The following is a 17,767-nucleotide window of genomic DNA, read 5'->3' as shown; positions in this document are numbered from 1 at the left end:
CCTTTCATCCTTCATCTTTTAAATAATTTTCTAATGAGTCACAAAAGCTAATGCTACAAATTAGAAAATATAGATTGAAATACTTAGCACATTTCAGAAGCCCAGGAGCTAGAGCTAAGAAAAGCAGCAAACTTATAATTGTAAGTTAATAAAAGTTAAGATTTAACATTGTTTACATAGGCATAAAGTTTATTAAAAACATGAATTTCCTTTCCTCTTGAGTGGAATGTTTTTACAGTTCCTTACTGGATCAGATCTCAAAAGGATCATGACTGTGTATAATGCTGAGGACACTGGTTTTATATATTAAAAACATCAGGAACATCATCATCATAGCAATAATAATAATAATAATAGCAGCAGCTGCTGCTCTGAAAATTTGGAAAGTGAATATTTCACTGTAAAAAAAAAGGGGGGGGGGTAGTTGAAATAGTTAGCCAAGCCCTCAAATTCCTCGAGGTCCCATATTAGTGTCTCATTGCTGTTCGTGTCTCCTACTGTCATATATCTTTAACTGGATTGGGGAAGGGGCTTGTACATTGTGGGAACACAAAAGTGGTTTCAGTTGGCCCTGCCAGCCACTGGGGAGTTAAATTAGCTCGAAGTAGAATTCCATCATGCAAAGAGTTAAGCTAACTCCAACCAGTTAGATGTATCATTGGAATACCCAAAAAGAACTGAAGAGAAAGTGCAGCTGAAAAAGCAAACTTCTCCATTATTGAATTCCTGCCAAGGCTTGGCAGCACACAACACATCTTCCAAATTCTGGTTAGCAGTAATGATCAAACAACACCTGCTTGCACAGTCAGTTGTGAAGAGGCTACTAAAGTAATGAAATTTTGCCAGTATTCTCTCACTGCAAAGGTTTAAGGGATATTAAGCAATTCCTAAAGAAATTGGGTAGGGACTCTGTATTCTCATTATGTACTGCTAGAATCACTGATAGGGAGATTTGATTTGTCAGAGACCGACTTAGTTAAGTGTTTTATGGGAACAGGAGCAGTGTAATGGTACAAGAAACTTGACCCTAGCTCAAGAGGGTTTGGATGACTTTTGTATTATGTGACTATTCACGTTTGGTTCCATGAACGGCAATATCACATAATCAATTCAGAAACAGATAGCTTTTGGAGAAAGTACAGTGCTGCCGGATCTTTTGTTTGCTCAAAGAGGACCAAGTGCTTTTTGGAGCACAGATATGTTCAAGAAAAGCTTCAACTGTACTAGTAGAGGGTGGGAAGGGCCCAAAAGAGATCACAAAGAGAAGGCCACACAGTTAATTTATTGTCTCTCATGAGCACCGCAGTCATCAGCAATGCTGTCACTACCAAGCAAGTACTTCTATTTCTGTTCAGTGCATTACCCTATTCTTCATCAACTTCCTTACCCTAGAGCAGGGATGGGCAATCTGAGATCCAAGTCACTTGTGGTACCCAGCCAGAATTGTCAAAGCTCATTGACATGGTTGCCCATCCTTTTGAAGAAAGACAAAAAACTAGGCATGGTATCATTTCGAAAAAGAGCTCTTGCCCGATTCCCCCCCCCCCCGCACTCAACCCAGAAAAGATAGCCTGATCCATGTGAGGTGAAATGGCCCTGCTCATTTTGCATATTTCTCCTCTTATTGTGGCCATCCCAAAGACTGTTAAGTGTGCTTTCTAGGTGCCTGAAGGTTACCAATCTTACCTTCAAGGATCATCGCTAATTCTCCTTCCACACTTCATGATAGCTTTATTGATGAACTATTGTTTTTGAGCAATTCAGTTTTTATTCGTTATTTGTTACGATTTCTAATATGTTCAACAACTTTGGCTGAAGATACTAACATCCCACCCCACTCTCTCACAAATACTGAGATTATGATTGTATATGCAAGCAAAGATAGCTCTTTCATATCACTTTTAGTATTTGAAATAATCTATCGTAATTCTTCAGCCTTAAGTAAGAATTTCTTCCATATTATTGTATTTTCAGTGAAGGAGCAGATGCTGTTCCATGGCCTCTAGTCACAGTCTTCTGATTACATAGGTTCTCCTTCTTGGAAAAAACTGTGTTTGCACATCAGAGTAGATTATTTCTATGGGATCATCAAGTACAACTGCACTTTCCCCCAAGTGACTACAATCTTATTGATGGAACCACCTGAAACTATCTAATAACATGAAATGTTAGCTTGAATGTTTAAATGCCTTGTAACTAGGGTCATCTAAAGACCATACCATAAGGAAGCTAGTCTATGATATACTCTGGATCAGCGTCCATTAATTCAACTTTTGCCAGCCCAATGTATTGCCATCTTACTCCCAGCATTGCCAAACAGTATGGCCATAACTAAACAGATATTGTGTGCAACAAACTTGAAAAATGAAGAGGCAAGTATTGTAACACAGTTGTTGTTATATGGAAGATTATAAAACAGAATGTTTATAACATCTCCAGTGCTACTTACTGTTCTTATTTATACAGAGACTCAGGATACATGGAAACAAATGGAGGATTACAACTTTCAATATTCACTTTCTGATTTAAAAGACTGAAATATTTTACTCTCTCTCTCTCTCTCTCTCTCTCTCTCTCTCTCTCTCTCTCACACACACACACACACACACACACACACACACACACTGTCATGAGTGCCGTTGAGCTGAAGACATCAGCACAACGGCACACATGACAATACCGAGGAAGCAGAGGAAGGGACTTAAGATAAGCATAGCACGCACAACAACAGACACAGACCCCGGCCGGATGATTCAGCCATCAGGACACAAAAGAGGAAGAAGGAAAGACAAAGACAGGGCGGATCACGAGGCACACCTAAGCTGTCAGCAAAGCGCAATGGAGATTGCCCAGCTGACAGCAATCACCAGCTAAAGGAAGAAACAGATTATGGGCAATCCCGGGGCACCAGCTGGGGCCCCGCAACCCTTCACCTACCGGCACGAAAGCATGCAGGACAAAGGGGGGATGACGCAACCCAAGGTGAGGGGGCGCTGACCGGCGCGGGGTATTTAAATCCCGCACCGGCGCGCTCCCTTCACTCTCAGCTTTTTTCACGTCTGACACTACGTTTGAATAAACCTGAACCTGCTCTTCTCCGAATCAGCGTCTGTGTTTTACTCAGCGGTAGGCAGCGCATGACATACACACATACACCCCTAGCCAGCTTGAAATCCAGCTAATTAGGCTAGATTTGAATAGCAAAAGAATCAAAGGAGAAGCCCACCATGCACAATGCCTCATTCTGTGAGATGTCTCCAAATCTTACAGTTCTCATCCATTTCTATGACATTTGATAAAGCTTGATCAGTCCCAGCTTACTACCTTTGTCGACATTTCCTCTTGGGTACCATCAGCTTATCTAGTTCACATAGTGAACTTTGCTTATTTGAGAAATGTTCCTTGATGAATCTTCTTAAAGATCTTCATTCTAGTGTTTTCCCACATGCTACATATGTTGAAATACTCCAGAACCACCCTTTCTTCCCTGTATAGCTTAATCTGAGCAGGTCTCATGTACTCCATCTTTTATAAATGTCTTTTCTTATCCTCACAAATACAAGACGTGTGTGTGTATGTGTGTGTGTATGTATACACACACACATACACACATACTGTGTGTGTGTGTGTGTATGGAACCACTGAAGTGGTCCCAGTGGTGGTAGGGGCACTTGGGGCTGTGACCCCCAAGCTGGGAGAGTGGCTCCAGCAGATCCCAGGAACAACATCAGAGCTCTCAGTCCAGAAGAGTGCAGTGCGAGGAACAGCTAAGATACTGCGCAGAATCCTCAAACTCCCAGGCCTCTTCTAGAGGACCTGAGGTTGAGGAAGACACATACCACCCATAGGGGTGAGAAGGGAATTTATGTATGAATGTATATGTATATATATAGTATATACCTCCAAACAGCTACAAATCAATAAGAATGATGACTACATAGAAACATTAGTTACAATATGGAGATATTTGGGAAAAACAAAAGAGAAATTAATGTTTGTTTGTTTTAATTACAGGGTAAACTTGGTGTTCCCGGTTTGCCAGGATATCCAGGAAGACAAGGCCCTAAGGTAAATTTGCTACAGTATTACGGAGGTATATGTAATTTAAGATTTAATAGTGTGTGAATATTTGTTTAGGTGAATGGATGTGTATGAGTTTATTTGGAATTTATCCAGATAAATATAAAATACCTTCACTGCAATCTAAACATTATATACTGTTACCCTAATGGAAGCTAGTCCAATAATTCTGACTGGATACCCTACTCTGGATAATTATGTTGACATTATGTTAGAAGATGCAGACATTCACTTCTGATGTAAGTTTTCTACATGTGAAGTATTTCTGTGATGTCTTCTAAAAACACTAAATAGAACATCAAAGTGAGTCTCACTGGGCATTTTTAAATGCAATCTTAGTTAAACCCATTGGAATTTTTAACATTTCCTGGTAGTAGCATTCTACAAGAAGCCCTGTGAAGATGAACAGTGCTGAAACAGTGGCTTGAAGTGGGTTTCAGATTCTGGGTAAGGTGTAACATCAGTAATCAATTATATTGTGCTAAAGTGGGGAGAGAAAGAAGGGGATTTCAGAAAAAAAAATAAATTATGGAAAAAGCTCTTGATTTGTTAACTGTGGCAGCACTGCCATATGTATGTGTTTATATTTATGTAGATAAAATAATTGATCAATATGGATGTGCTATGTATGCTTTATTTAATCGATACCCTTTAAAGTATCATTAAAAATGCATTATTTTACATTGAAAAAAACTTTATGTGTAATTGTTTTGAAACCTGGGAAGGTATGCTTATTTTGGATCATCTTTTCTCTTTGTGCCAATGTGGTAATCTACTACTGCTACAGAAATAATTGATCAAGAACATTCATTTTCAAATGTAGGGCTTTGATGCACCTGGTTTTTAACCTAAATGCTTGAGATTTCAGTTTATCATGAGATGGTGACTGTCATTTCTTCAGCAATTTCTTAAGATCAGAGAAATCTTACATTATTCAAAGTATGAACACAAATTATGGTTGCATCAAAAGAAATATGTGGCTTTGCTCTTTTCCCCCCATAGATATCAATATGAATTTTCTTTATACCCATAATATCACAGAACTAAAATTAATGTGCAAGCATTGCCCACTCTTTAATATTTTCAAGTCTGACTCTTGAAAGGTATTGGCCCGAAAATGTATTATTATCTCCAGGGCTTTGAGTCATGAATCCATGTATTGCCTTTATTTTATGGGGGTACAATCCTGGATGGTGACAAAACCAGAACTATTTCACTTTATCTTCGCTGCAGTCATTTGTTTCACAGTAGCTGTCAGAAGCACAAAAAATGCAATAGTTGACAGACACTCCCATTGTGTTGCTGGCTTTTTTGCTGTCAAAATCAATCCTGAAGATGTCCCCAAAGTACCATGACTTTTTTTGTATTATACTTAACAGATATTCTGTTGTCTTTACTCCTTGAGGCTATTTAATATTTGAACCCTTTTCCTTCTTCACCTATCCTTTGAAAGCATACACTCTTGAGTCCTCTTTGGTTCCTTTTAAGGCACCTCCTGCTATCCTTACTCCTTCATTCTTTAAGTCCTTCTATCTATTTGTCCAAAGCAATTCTACAATTTGAGTAGTTCAAGTAATGGCAATTAAAAACCATTCCTTTGCCGCAGTCCTAAAAATAAGAGAATTAATAATTCAGGTCCCCTATGCCACAGTTTTTCTGTTGTTTTCTCCACAGTCCATACTGCTGTCTTGGCAACATTTTCAGAACTGATTTGCCCTTGCCTTCTTCCTAGGGTTGAGAGAAAGTGACTCGCCCAAAGTCATCTAGCTGGCTGCATGTCCAAGGAAGGACTAGAACTCATGGTCTCTCAGTTTCGAGTCCAGTGCCTTTAACCACTTCTCAAAACGAGATCTCGATCAAAACATTTACTTAATATTTTAACAAGTTTTTAGCAATTTGATGGTTCATTACTATTTACTAGAAAGTCTTGAAAATGTTTCATAATATATATAGCCCGGATAATTTTGAACAAGCCAGAGTTGTTTGCTTTTCATTTTCACCTGCATACATCTTGGATTGCTATAATTATACCAGTTAGCATTTAACTTCAAAAATAAATCTGAATTGAAAAGTCACAGTGATCTCCATTATGGAGACATTGGAAGAAATATTGAAACCTAAACCTCTTTGTCCTACCTTTTAAATCTCTAGTATCTGGAATCTAGATAGTATGTAGCTTTATCCTTTTCAGTTGTCTGATCTTCAGCACACATTCTAAATGATGGCAAACTATATCAGGATTCTAAAAGTTCATATTAAAGAATCAGAAGAAAAAGTAGAAGAGGAAAAAAAAATTGGAATGGGTGCAGGAGATATTTAGCCAGAACCCAGCTTTACGCTGCTTATTGTGTATCTCTTGTAATCATGTGAATAGGTGAAGAGAATGATATTTAGGTACATTTGAATTGTTGCTGGCACCACTATGCATTTTCTTATTGCTTGTGTTACCGACGAGGAATAGAAGGAGTTCTAGAGAAATTCTCCAGGCTGTTACTGCTGAGTACAATTTTGCCTTCTTTCTCACCACCCTGCTAAGCTCAGTAATACTATCCTCTATTTCTATACATTCTTTGTACTCCTTTCTCTCATTAGGTTTATACCATGTACATTTCTTCTTGTACTGCCTAGATAATATGAAAAGACATGGGATATGTGAGAAGGCCTTGTGTTGTATGTATGTCTGACCTTCTTGGAAACACTTAAGTCAGACAGATGAACATTTTCCTTCTAACCCTTATTCAAAGAGCAAAATTAGCATACAGAGCAGTTCTTATTTTCAAAAGATAATACCAGGAAGCCCCTAGCACGTAGTTAACATTTGTATTGACTACACTTGAGTTGACAAAGAATCACAGAATGTTTACACAATAAGAGTGGCTTATAAATATGTTCCAATAAAATTCTTCATAATACTTAAGGAATCAGGAACAAAATTCAGACCAAAATTGCATTGTTCGCACTACTGTTTTCCAGGTTGGATGATGTCAAAGCCCTGGGTTAAAAAAGAAAACCTCCCATTGCACAAAGTCCTGCTTTTCCACCAGTCTTCCTCCTGCCCTGACTTACGTAAGATAGCAGGGCTTGGAACTGGTATGCAGTCTTCAAATTCAACTCCTGCTAAGTGTGACTTTGCTAGTCTGCATCTATTCCTGTATGTTTGGAACCCTTTTTCTATACTCAAACATAGAAATGAAATGATATGAAATGTTTTAGTGGTAGGAAAAGCACACATTTCATATGAGTAGAACATTTTGCATTAATTTCTGAGCATAAATATTCTTTATTAATCTTCCTGATGTTCCACATTCAAGCCCAGTTAATTTCTTCCATTAAATAGCATCTATCTACCCATTATGAAAACAAACTGCCTATAATCCATTATTATTATTGATACAAACTTCGTCTGGTAGAAATTTCAGTAGAGTGGTCAGCTGTGCTTGGAATTATGGTAATGAGACATTAAAAGTATTTTTCCTTGTGAAGCTGACATTATTTAGACATTTTTTATTGAAGTTCAGGTTAAATCATCTTAATTTCACCATTATGACTGAATCTGATTTCAAATCATTACACAATAATAGTTACCTTGTGTAACTTCTTCACATAGGCACCAGGAGTCAAGACTGACTCAAAACCACTAAAAACAAAACAGTCATAAAAGCAAAATCAAAGTAGCAGTGCAGGACATTATGTATTAGGTGCCGTGTGTGTGTGTGTGTATAGGAATATGTATAGTTATATGTATGGAGAGAGCTGGCTTATGGAATCGCCAAGGGTCGGATACGACTGAATGGATAATTCGATTCGATAGGTATATGTACTATATACATATACGTATACCTATACATATATGTATGACACCTAGTTTAGACTTGTTTATAGCGCTGCTATCTGTTCAAAAGGCAACTTTGTTTTGTTTGGATTTGTTGGATTTTATCAACGTATATTTTCAGTATTGAAAAAAGCCTTCATCTGTCACAGATGACTGACCTTCAAAGTCTGCACCCAGAATCATGCAATATACTGAAATTAAGATACCATTCATGTGGAAATTATATTATAGGGAATGTTAAATCCATTTTTAATTAAAAAAATACTTTTAATAAATAGAGTATCAAAATATGATTTCAGAGATGGATGGAATATATGCTCCAGTTGGTATCTATTCCTAACCACAGTGATCCTAAAATGACAAAACATGTTATGCAAACTCAGCAATTTTTTACTTGTATCACAGTGTCATACACACATTTCATCACTTACCCCTGTTCTGCGGACACTAGTAAATTCCAACAATGCTAAATCAATTATGCAATTAAAATCAATGACATTCTGTGGACATCTGTTCTTTGTTGTCTGGATTATGTAGGTTAAGTATGGTGAGTTTGTGCTTTATATTAAAATTATTATAATGGTCCAGAACCACTCTATCATTCTGTGGCTTGTTTCCATGAGTGGTGGCGTCATATGTCATTAGTTTTCATAATAACTAAATAAATAAACCCTCTGTTAATGTTTTACTGCATTCTGGACTTGAACCATTATGGTAAGTAACTGAAAACTGTCAATCTCTATATTCATGCTTGGACTGTGTGATTTGAATAATATATATTAGAAAGAATATATTTTATGTAACTTAAATATAGTTCATAATAAAATGTGGTTTACATGCTGAAGTTGCAGATTAAATCCTTGGAATTACCAGGTAGGATGATGAGACATTTTTTTTTTTCTGAATTTCTGGAGAACTGCAATGGAGATATTGAATAAATAGGTAAATAGTCTGACTCGGTATAAGACAGCACTCTATGTTCTTCCATGCTGTGCTTCCAATGGCCTCCCAAGTCTGAAAATGGAGATTCAGTATGAATGCATTTGCTATTAAAACCATTGGATTTAGTTTAAAGAACTCTCTTGTAATTGACTGGACAGTAGAAAGTTTCATCAAATCTGTTATCACCCTCAGAGTACAGTATTATAATCTATCATAAGTAAACTGTGTAAGGCTTATGAAATATTTATATCAATTAAGAGTATACTTGTAATTTCTTTTGTGCAGGGATCTACTGGGTTTCCTGGATTTCCAGGTGCTAATGGAGAGAAAGGAGCAAGGGTAAGTCATAGCAATTTCCCTATATAAAAAGTCAGAAATATATAAAATTTGATTTGGGGTATATTAAGTAGATTGGAATGTATCTCTTCAATATTATAAAATTTCACATGTTGGATGGTGCTCAAACTAAAGGGAAAATAAAATGATAGCAATTCAGGAGGATCAGTATTTTTTAATAAGGAAATTAATGCTATACTTATCCATTATCCAGTATGGCTGCAATTTAAACAGTGTAGAGTCCTATTATACACATACATAGCTCCATATTAAAGGGTACTGCTTAATGAGATGCCACTACACAAATTTGACAGAGTGCACAAGCATGGACTTTCAAGGTTATTTTTTTTCCCCTCCTATATCTGGCTAATGAAAAGAAGATTGATTGATTTATATGATTTATATAGCTGCCCATCTCATTCATGTGACTTTGGGTGGCTTACAGGGATTAAAACACCGAAAAACCCACAGCATGTACCCTCAGCTTGCAAGGATAAACAATAACCCCACTAACAGAAAACAACATATTGATCATGGCAGAGCTCATCTAGCCATCTGACCCAAATGCCTGGGGAAATAGCCAGCTATTCAATGCCTTGCAAAAGACTAACAGGGCTGCGGCCATCTGAATCTTTGGAGAGATGCTGTTCCAGGTGCTGCCACTGAGAAGTCATGACTCTGGGTTCCAGCAAGGTGGTATTGATTGAGAGAAGGGCCTTGGAGTTGAAGGTATAATCTGATGGCCAAACTAAGTATATCATTAAACATATATTTTTTAAATGCAAAGAGCATTTGCGGATAATTATGGAGTGTGAAAGGGAAATTCAACCCCCATGCTGAAATTGTAAAATTGCTCTTCTGGAAGGATTATATGCTTTCGGGAATAAATCCCCCATGATGTTACAGAAAAGCAGATTTGTCTGCAATTGAACAGACAAAAATAGAACAAGCTTCTAAACAAAACATTTTTAAATAGACACAAGACATCAAGAATTTGCTGTTTAGTTGAAGATGGTGGATAAATCTATAATGCAGACTAAGCAAATTCTCAAAAATTCACAGCATCAGTATCCATAAAGCTCAGCTGGATGTAGTTGATTGCTTGTGATAGAACTGCACAAAAGTTATCAAAGGGGAAAAGATGGGCTGACAGTTATACTTCATGGTAGCTTAGTGTGCCATTAAGTAAGACTGAAGTAATGCATATCATTAATCTGCCTATCATTTCATTTTATTTAATGGAAACAAGATTTATCACTTTAAATGTGTAGATACAGAGTTCCATAAGATGACTGCTTGCCACATAAATTGGCAAAATGATATTCATAACTTAAGGGGATTCATGAATTCCTAATTGCTTGCACAATTAATCTTTTAGAGAATGGGGATCCCTTCTCCACATGGAATTCTCTGAATTCTTCAAAGACATATAAATATTATATTATGTATATGTGATGGGTAATAAAAGTGTTCAATTTAAAAGCATCTAAGAAATGCCTATTCTGCAGCATATCTAGTAATAAAAGCAGATCGAGTATGGGGAGGGATGAGAGGACAGTTGTGAGTAATTCCAATCCCTGTTTTTACAATTTATCGGTAGATTAAATCTCTTGGTTAGATTTTAAGGTAGAACTGGGCAACTGTTTGGTTGTCAAGGGCTACTTCTAACTTTTTTCAGAAGACTGAGGTCTCTAAAGTTGGTGGGGCTACTTGACACAAACTGGTGAAGTTTTGAGGACCTTCTTTTTTTTTTCTTACATATAATATGCAGTACAGTTTTCATTTGATTCTCAACTCAAACTGGCAGGAAACCCAGCCATTAATTTTCAGAAGTAATGGTCTGAAGGAACACATACATCCATACTCCTCATGTACTTATGTGTGTGTGTATGTATGTATGTATGTATGTAATAACACAATGGAGATTTTAGTATCAAATAATTTAGCTTAGGGCTGAAACATTTACTATAAAACTAGTACCTTGATGTATATTCTTTCTTCATTTTTTCATTTCATTTCCAATGTTATATTAATTTTGAAGAAAAAGTAAAACAATCATAATGTTTTTAACATTAATATCCAAACTGTAATTAACACTGATAGAACATCTACACCCCTTTACCTATATTCAGTATTCTGAGGCACCTAAATAATAGAATATTAAAAAACTAAGTGTATTATATAAATATCATTGCATTGAAATAACATACTGTATTAAAACTGAGAAGATGGAGCAATAGATTTGCTATATGGCTAGATTTAATAATATGTTAAAGGATTGAGCTAGATCTAGATTAACACCTTATGGATATATCTTTATTTTCTTCAAATGACATATATTTAATTACTGTTCTGTATATTCTTTTCTCATTATATTAGCACTGTTATATTCTTGTTTGTACCTCGTCATATCTTCTGGTTGTTATATTTTACTAATAAAATATTTTAAAAAGGAAAAAGAAGTGTCAGTCCTAAGGAAACTCTATGAGCCACAAAAAGGAGACTTGGGCATAAGCATCTTGTAGAAGCCACAATGACATCACATACATTATGATGTCATGTAACTCATGGCATTCAATGACATCATGACACATGTGACATCATTTGCACCCCATTTCCCTCTGCGGATATCAATGGCTTGTTTTATTTATTTTCTTTATTTTTCAAATTTCTATCACCGCCCATCTCTCCCCAAAAGGGGACTATCCCCACATGATTTAAGAAATGGAACGTCTTAAGGAGAGGAAGTGCACATTTCAATCAATTATGAAAAAGCAGAGTGGACTGGTGTTTTAATTTGCGATTAGATCAGGAATTGCATTCATTTGGCTGTATACCTAAATGGATAAATAGTTTTATGCACAGAGCTTGTGGAAAGAAAGAAAGGAAAGAAAGAAATATGAAAGTAGTCATTACAACTATATAAAAAATTACTACAACTCAGTTTTCAAACTACAGATTGAACCTTTGGCTTCAAATATCTTTCTAATAAATAAACCTAGCCCAGGTTTGGCTTTGGCTTCAAATATCTTTACTTGCTGGGCTAGGTTTGTTTATTAGAATGAGCCTCCTGCAAGGATTTACAGATTAAGCATCATAACTGAGGTACTTTTTAAATTTAAGAGTATAAACTTTTATTAATTAAAATGGTAGCTTTGTATGCTTGTTTGATTAAAGGTTTCCATCATTCTAAAAGTCAAACTTGGTGCATTGGTCCTGACAAAATAATCACAGTCAAGATCCAAATAGACATCAGTTCTATGAATGCAGTTAATGTGCTAATTTTGTACTATGCAAATAGAAGCTAAGCAAATGTGGGGCTAGGCAAATGGAGAGAGGTCAGCTGAACCTGAACTTGCCATGCTGGACTGTATTTCTGAAGCTACTTCATGCATTTTAAAGGCATGCATTTCAAAGGAGCCGGTGGAGGCTTCTTTTGAAATGCAAACACCGGATTCAGATAAGCAATTTGTGCTGGCACTATGATTGGGTGGGGGGGCTCCCTCCCTCCCTCCCTCCCTCAGAGTCCAGAAGCAGCTCAGGACATTTCCCCACAGCTGCTATTTGCATAACATGAAACAACCATATTAATAGCACTCACAAAATTGATGTCTATCTTTGTCCTTATTGTGATATTTTATCAATTATAAAAATTACATCCTACCAGCTGAGCTCAATCTTTGGCTGAGGGACTTTCAGGTTAAGAGTGAGGCATTTTTCATTTGCAATTGTCAGTGAGCATTTCTGCTTCCTTAAATTCTAAAGTTGCTCTTTCTCTACACACAAACACAAACACACACACTTTTTTCTGCTACTGGGGAGATGGATCTACAATAGTTCAGCTTGCTTACTCTTTGGACTTGCAATCATGGTCTTGATTAAAAGGGGCCTCTCAGAAGAAAAGCCTTAATGGATTATATCGAAGGAAGGTGCTTTGAAGTACCTGTCTGTTTTGCTGAAATGAAAGTAGGATTGGCAAACCCTGCAGGGCATATTTAAGGCACTCCCAATCAATACTTAGGGAAGGAACATCATGTGCAAACTGTGATGAAGTTCTTCTTTGCTGGCTTCATTGAAATGAATATCAAAGGAAAGTAGACAAGAGCATTTTATTGACAAGCATTTTGAAGGCACTTGCCCATGAGAGAGCATGGGGCAGTAAGGATTGAATTTCTTTCTTTATCATAATCACATATTTGGCAATTTCAGTAATATATTCAGTACCCATTGGAGAAAGAAATGGTGAAAAATCATGTTGTGAGTTTCAGGTCAAGGAATTAGATTTAAATGATGCTTCTTGAAGAAAGGTCTTTCAAGTAGACAAACTGAACAGCCAAGAATAATGAATAAGACAGGGGAAAAAAAGCTAAAGCGAATAATAAGAACAGCTTCAACAAAATATTTTTGTGATAACAAAAGAAATAAGGATAAACTATAATTAGACTATGAAAATGCATGTTGTTTATTAAAATGAAAACACAAAGGAGATAGTTATACTAGCCAGTTTCTGAACTATTATAGTTCTGCTTGCCCTTTTTAAAGCAGGGAAACCTCTTTCCAGGAAGATTGAGCTGTTCTGGAGAGCTTTCACCTGATCTGATGTTGCCATCTTACCTTTATTTTTTTATGGTTTGTACTGTTGTAATGCTGTTGTGTTTTTATTTTTTATTTTTACCTTGGATGTTTTAAATTGTACTTTTCTATGTAAGCTGCTGAGAAACATTTGACTGTGGCAGCATAGAAATATGCTAATAAATAAATAATCTGCCCCAATGCCCAGATTAATTTCTGTGAACTTTGTTTGCCAGGGTTTACATGGGAAACCAGGTCCAAGGGGTCAACGAGGACCAACAGTAAGTAATATGATCTTTTTCCTCTCTATTTAATGGTATTATTAGCCCTTAATATTACTGCATTCATTTTTATTTGATTGTTATCCACACTCTGGTCAGAAACTTGTGTTTATATTCTCCTATACAACAATGTGCAATAAAAATACTAATTACATAATTACTCCCACTCACTAGGGACCACGTGGGTCAAGAGGTGCAAGAGGTCCAACTGGAAAACCTGGCCCAAAGGTAATTTGACAGAATTTAAGAACTGATTCTGCTTTTAGCTTTTCTCTTGGTGCAAGGACTCATCTGATTTTTAAATAAATCGTTCTTTTCCAGGGCACTGCTGGTGGTGATGGCCCACCTGGCCCACCTGGCGAAAGGGTATGCAAGGAACAATTTATATTTCATTTTTCTTTTTCTGTGTTCAGTAATGGATTCTTACAATATTTGCAAGTTGTTTCATAGCACCTTTATAATGACATTCTTAAAATGTGAATTTTGGATTTAGGTCCAGAGGCAAAACTTTTGCAATTTGCAAGACTCAAGTGGGTTTTTCTCATGGTCCTTTACCCCTGCCCCCATGACTGGTAAGGCTCCAGAGGTGATGAAGGCTAAGGTCCTATCTTGAAGTAATGATTTCACTGATGTGGCGATATCTAGTAATTGACCTGAGGCCTAACATCCTTGACAGTGGGATGTAGGGGGCATAGCTGGATCTGAATACAAACTTCTGAGATCTTAGTGAAACCTAACCTGCAGAGTCCTATCTCCGTTGCTGAAATGCAGATGTATAAAATGCAGTAAAATCCCCACTTCTGCTCTCTTCAATATTTAGATTTGATGCATGGACAATACCATCAAACAGTGGCAGATGTCTTTTTCCAAATCATTTTATGTTGCCTATGGTGCATATTCGAGTAGAGCTACCTCACAGAGCAGTTGCTTTGCAGAAAGATCTTTCTCCCCATTGTGGTGAATGAAGGAGATTTTATGGGTGGGCTATACTGACATCTGTCTTTAGAAGAGCAGCAGAACCTACAGGCTTTTAAGAAACAGGCACGTTTATATATTTTCAGTTCTTATATTGTATTCAGTCCCTTGTATTAGGTCTGAAAGCCTAGTGGAACCTGACTTGGAGCTTAATTTCTGCTGAGTGATTCCTCCCTGCAGGATTGTTGCAAGACAATAATTGTGCCACCATGGAAGGGATTTATGTCTTGTTGCTCTGTCAGTGTCTGTTGTGTCTTTCATCATAGCCAGATGCTGCAAAAGGTAGCAGCAGCAATTAGAGATGGATGGTTGAGAAATTTGTTTAGTTTGCAGTTCACAAATGGAGACGTGCCAATTTGCCAAAATGGACATATTTCTGGATGTTGTGATGCAGTTGAGAACTTTCAAAAGAGTGCACATGAATATGGTGCTTTGTGAAGAACCAAACCCATGAGAACTAATAGCTGGCTCTATGGGCAGCTTTCTAAGACTAAGCTGTTGTCATGCGCTGCCTACCGCTGAGTGAAACACAGACACTGATTCAGGGAAGAGCAGGTTCAGGTTTATTTCAGCGTAGTGCTAGACGAGAAAAAAGCTGAGAGTGAAAGGAGCGCGCCGGTGCGGGGTTTAAATAGCCCGTGCCGGTCAGCGCCCCCCCCCCACTTTGGGTTGCGTCATCCCCCCTTTGTCCTGCATGCTTCCGTGCCGGTAGGTGAAGGGTTGCAGGGCCCCTGCTGGTGCCCCGGGCTTCGCCCATAATCGGTTTCTTTCTCCGGCCGGTGATTGCTGTCAGCTGGGCGATCTCCGTTGCGCTTTGCTGACAGCTTCAGGTGTGCCTCGTGATCCGCCCTGCCTTTGTCTTTCCTTCTTCCTCTTTTGTGTCCTGATGGCTGGGTCATCCGGCCGGGGTCATTCCCTTCTCCTCGAGGTCTGTGTCTGTTGTTGTGCGTGCTTTGCTTATCTTAAATCCCTTCCTCTGCTTCCTAGGTATTTTCATGTGTGCCGTTGTGCTGATGCCTTCAGCTCAACGGCACTCATGACAGCTGTAGTCTTTTGCTCTGAAACTTGTCGTGACATAGAGCAACCTCCCCATACCTTGGTGCCCTTTAGACCAACTCACAGAATTCTCAGCACTATCAATGCTCACTGGGGAATTTGGGAGTTGTTCCCAGAATTGGGAGATTGCCAATGTTGAGGAAGGCTTGCCTGAACATTCAGAAGGAATGGAACAGCTGGAACATCTGAATACTGGAGTGAGAGTTGCAAGTACCTTTGCTCCCCAAATGTCACTTCTCTATTCTTTTGCCTCTTCCCAGTAACTCTTGTCTATGTTATCCAATTTTAAGTATATTGTTAAGTTGGTTTGAGGATGTATTTGTTGGGATTTGTAGTCTGAATCATTAGCTAGCTCATATAAAGCTTTCTGAAAACGTTTCACAAAAAAGTTTGTTTTGAGCCCCATTTATTGTTTTTTAAACCAAGAAATGGATTTGGGTGAAGCACCCTATAATTTTCACTTGCCAACAAGATTGCTCCTCTGAGCCTGCCCCATAGAACCCTGTGCAGTGTCTTTCATTTTCCCAGTGACTGCCTATAGCTGAACCAGAACAAAAGCAGAGCACAGTGTCCCTGTATTGAACATGGATCCGGCTCATCCCTTGCCACTTAAATTTATAGGATCTGTTGAAATACTTCCTCTAGAATTAATTTCATCACCTTGTTTGCCTCCTGTTGCTCTAATGCAGGCTCCAGCTGGCAGGAGGCTGAGCATCTACAGAAACTGACAATGAAATGATCACAGCTTTTTCTTTCATCCACTCTGTATTCAATTGACTGCATCCTGTTTGAGTGGTAGAAAAACAATATAAGATTTTCCATAAATATCTCCTTCATCATAAAATGAAATGTGCATGATTTTACAGTAATACCCAAAGGTAAACATCACACCTCTGCTAAAGGACTATTTGACAAAAAGAATATTAACCACCGAGGTCTGGGAAGCTTTTTATTTACACAGAAAATATATTAGACAACTCTATTTAAAATATGGTATCTACCTCATAAGACAGTTTTCAGCATGTTGTGAAGTTTTATAGCTTTGTCATAATCTCCGTACTTTATGATCCATGTTGACATTTTCTGGGAGGCTAATAGATGAGACAGAGGATAGTTGACACACTACCCAAAATTTATTGTATTGTATTGTATGTAATGAATTCATAGGGCCGCCCAACTCAAACTATGTGCTTGTATCAGCCTTTCCTGAGCTTTGTGTTGTCCAGATGTATTGGACCAGCTCCCAAAATCCTTGGCTAGCATGGCCCCAAATAAAAAGGTTTAGGTTATCTTATAATATATCAGGAAATAATTTTATCTAGTCATAAATTATTTTATTTTATTTTTTCAGAAATAATATGTTGGCAGATGAGGCATATAAAAATTATGACTTGGACTGTAAGAGGAGCAAATTTGTTAGTCAGATCTGTTTATTTGTTAGATTTATATTCTGGCTATTTTCTGAAGCTCAAGGTGGCTTACAGGGGGATTTCCATTTATCTTATACCATAACAGCAGCCCTGTGAGGAACGTTGGGCTAAGAGGCAGTGATTGGTCAAAAGACGCCTAGTGAGTTTGCGTGGCTGAGTATATACTTGAACCTGGATATCCTAGTCCAACATTTTAGTCATAGTCCAACACTTTAGTCACTCTTCCATACTACTTCTCAAGCTCTTTACTCAATAAATCGTAA

At 37.6% G+C, this 17,767-nt stretch overlaps 1 protein-coding gene across 1 annotated transcript in view; it reads left to right on the top strand.

Moving 5' to 3' along the window:
* The window catches only part of COL11A1 (collagen type XI alpha 1 chain), a 256,753-nt gene that overhangs the window by 132,903 nt on the left and 106,083 nt on the right, over positions 1-17,767 (top strand). The window contains exons 30-34 of the mRNA XM_063299875.1: positions 4,015-4,068; positions 9,140-9,193; positions 13,999-14,043; positions 14,218-14,271; positions 14,365-14,409. Coding sequence (XP_063155945.1) covers positions 4,015-4,068; positions 9,140-9,193; positions 13,999-14,043; positions 14,218-14,271; positions 14,365-14,409 — 252 coding nt within the window. The remainder of the gene's footprint in view (positions 1-4,014; positions 4,069-9,139; positions 9,194-13,998; positions 14,044-14,217; positions 14,272-14,364; positions 14,410-17,767) is intronic.

Source organism: Candoia aspera, chromosome 3, assembly GCF_035149785.1.
Source record: "Candoia aspera isolate rCanAsp1 chromosome 3, rCanAsp1.hap2, whole genome shotgun sequence".
In the NCBI taxonomy this organism is placed as follows: domain Eukaryota; kingdom Metazoa; phylum Chordata; class Lepidosauria; order Squamata; family Boidae; genus Candoia; species Candoia aspera.
This window is presented reverse-complemented; position numbering and strand designations above follow the sequence as displayed.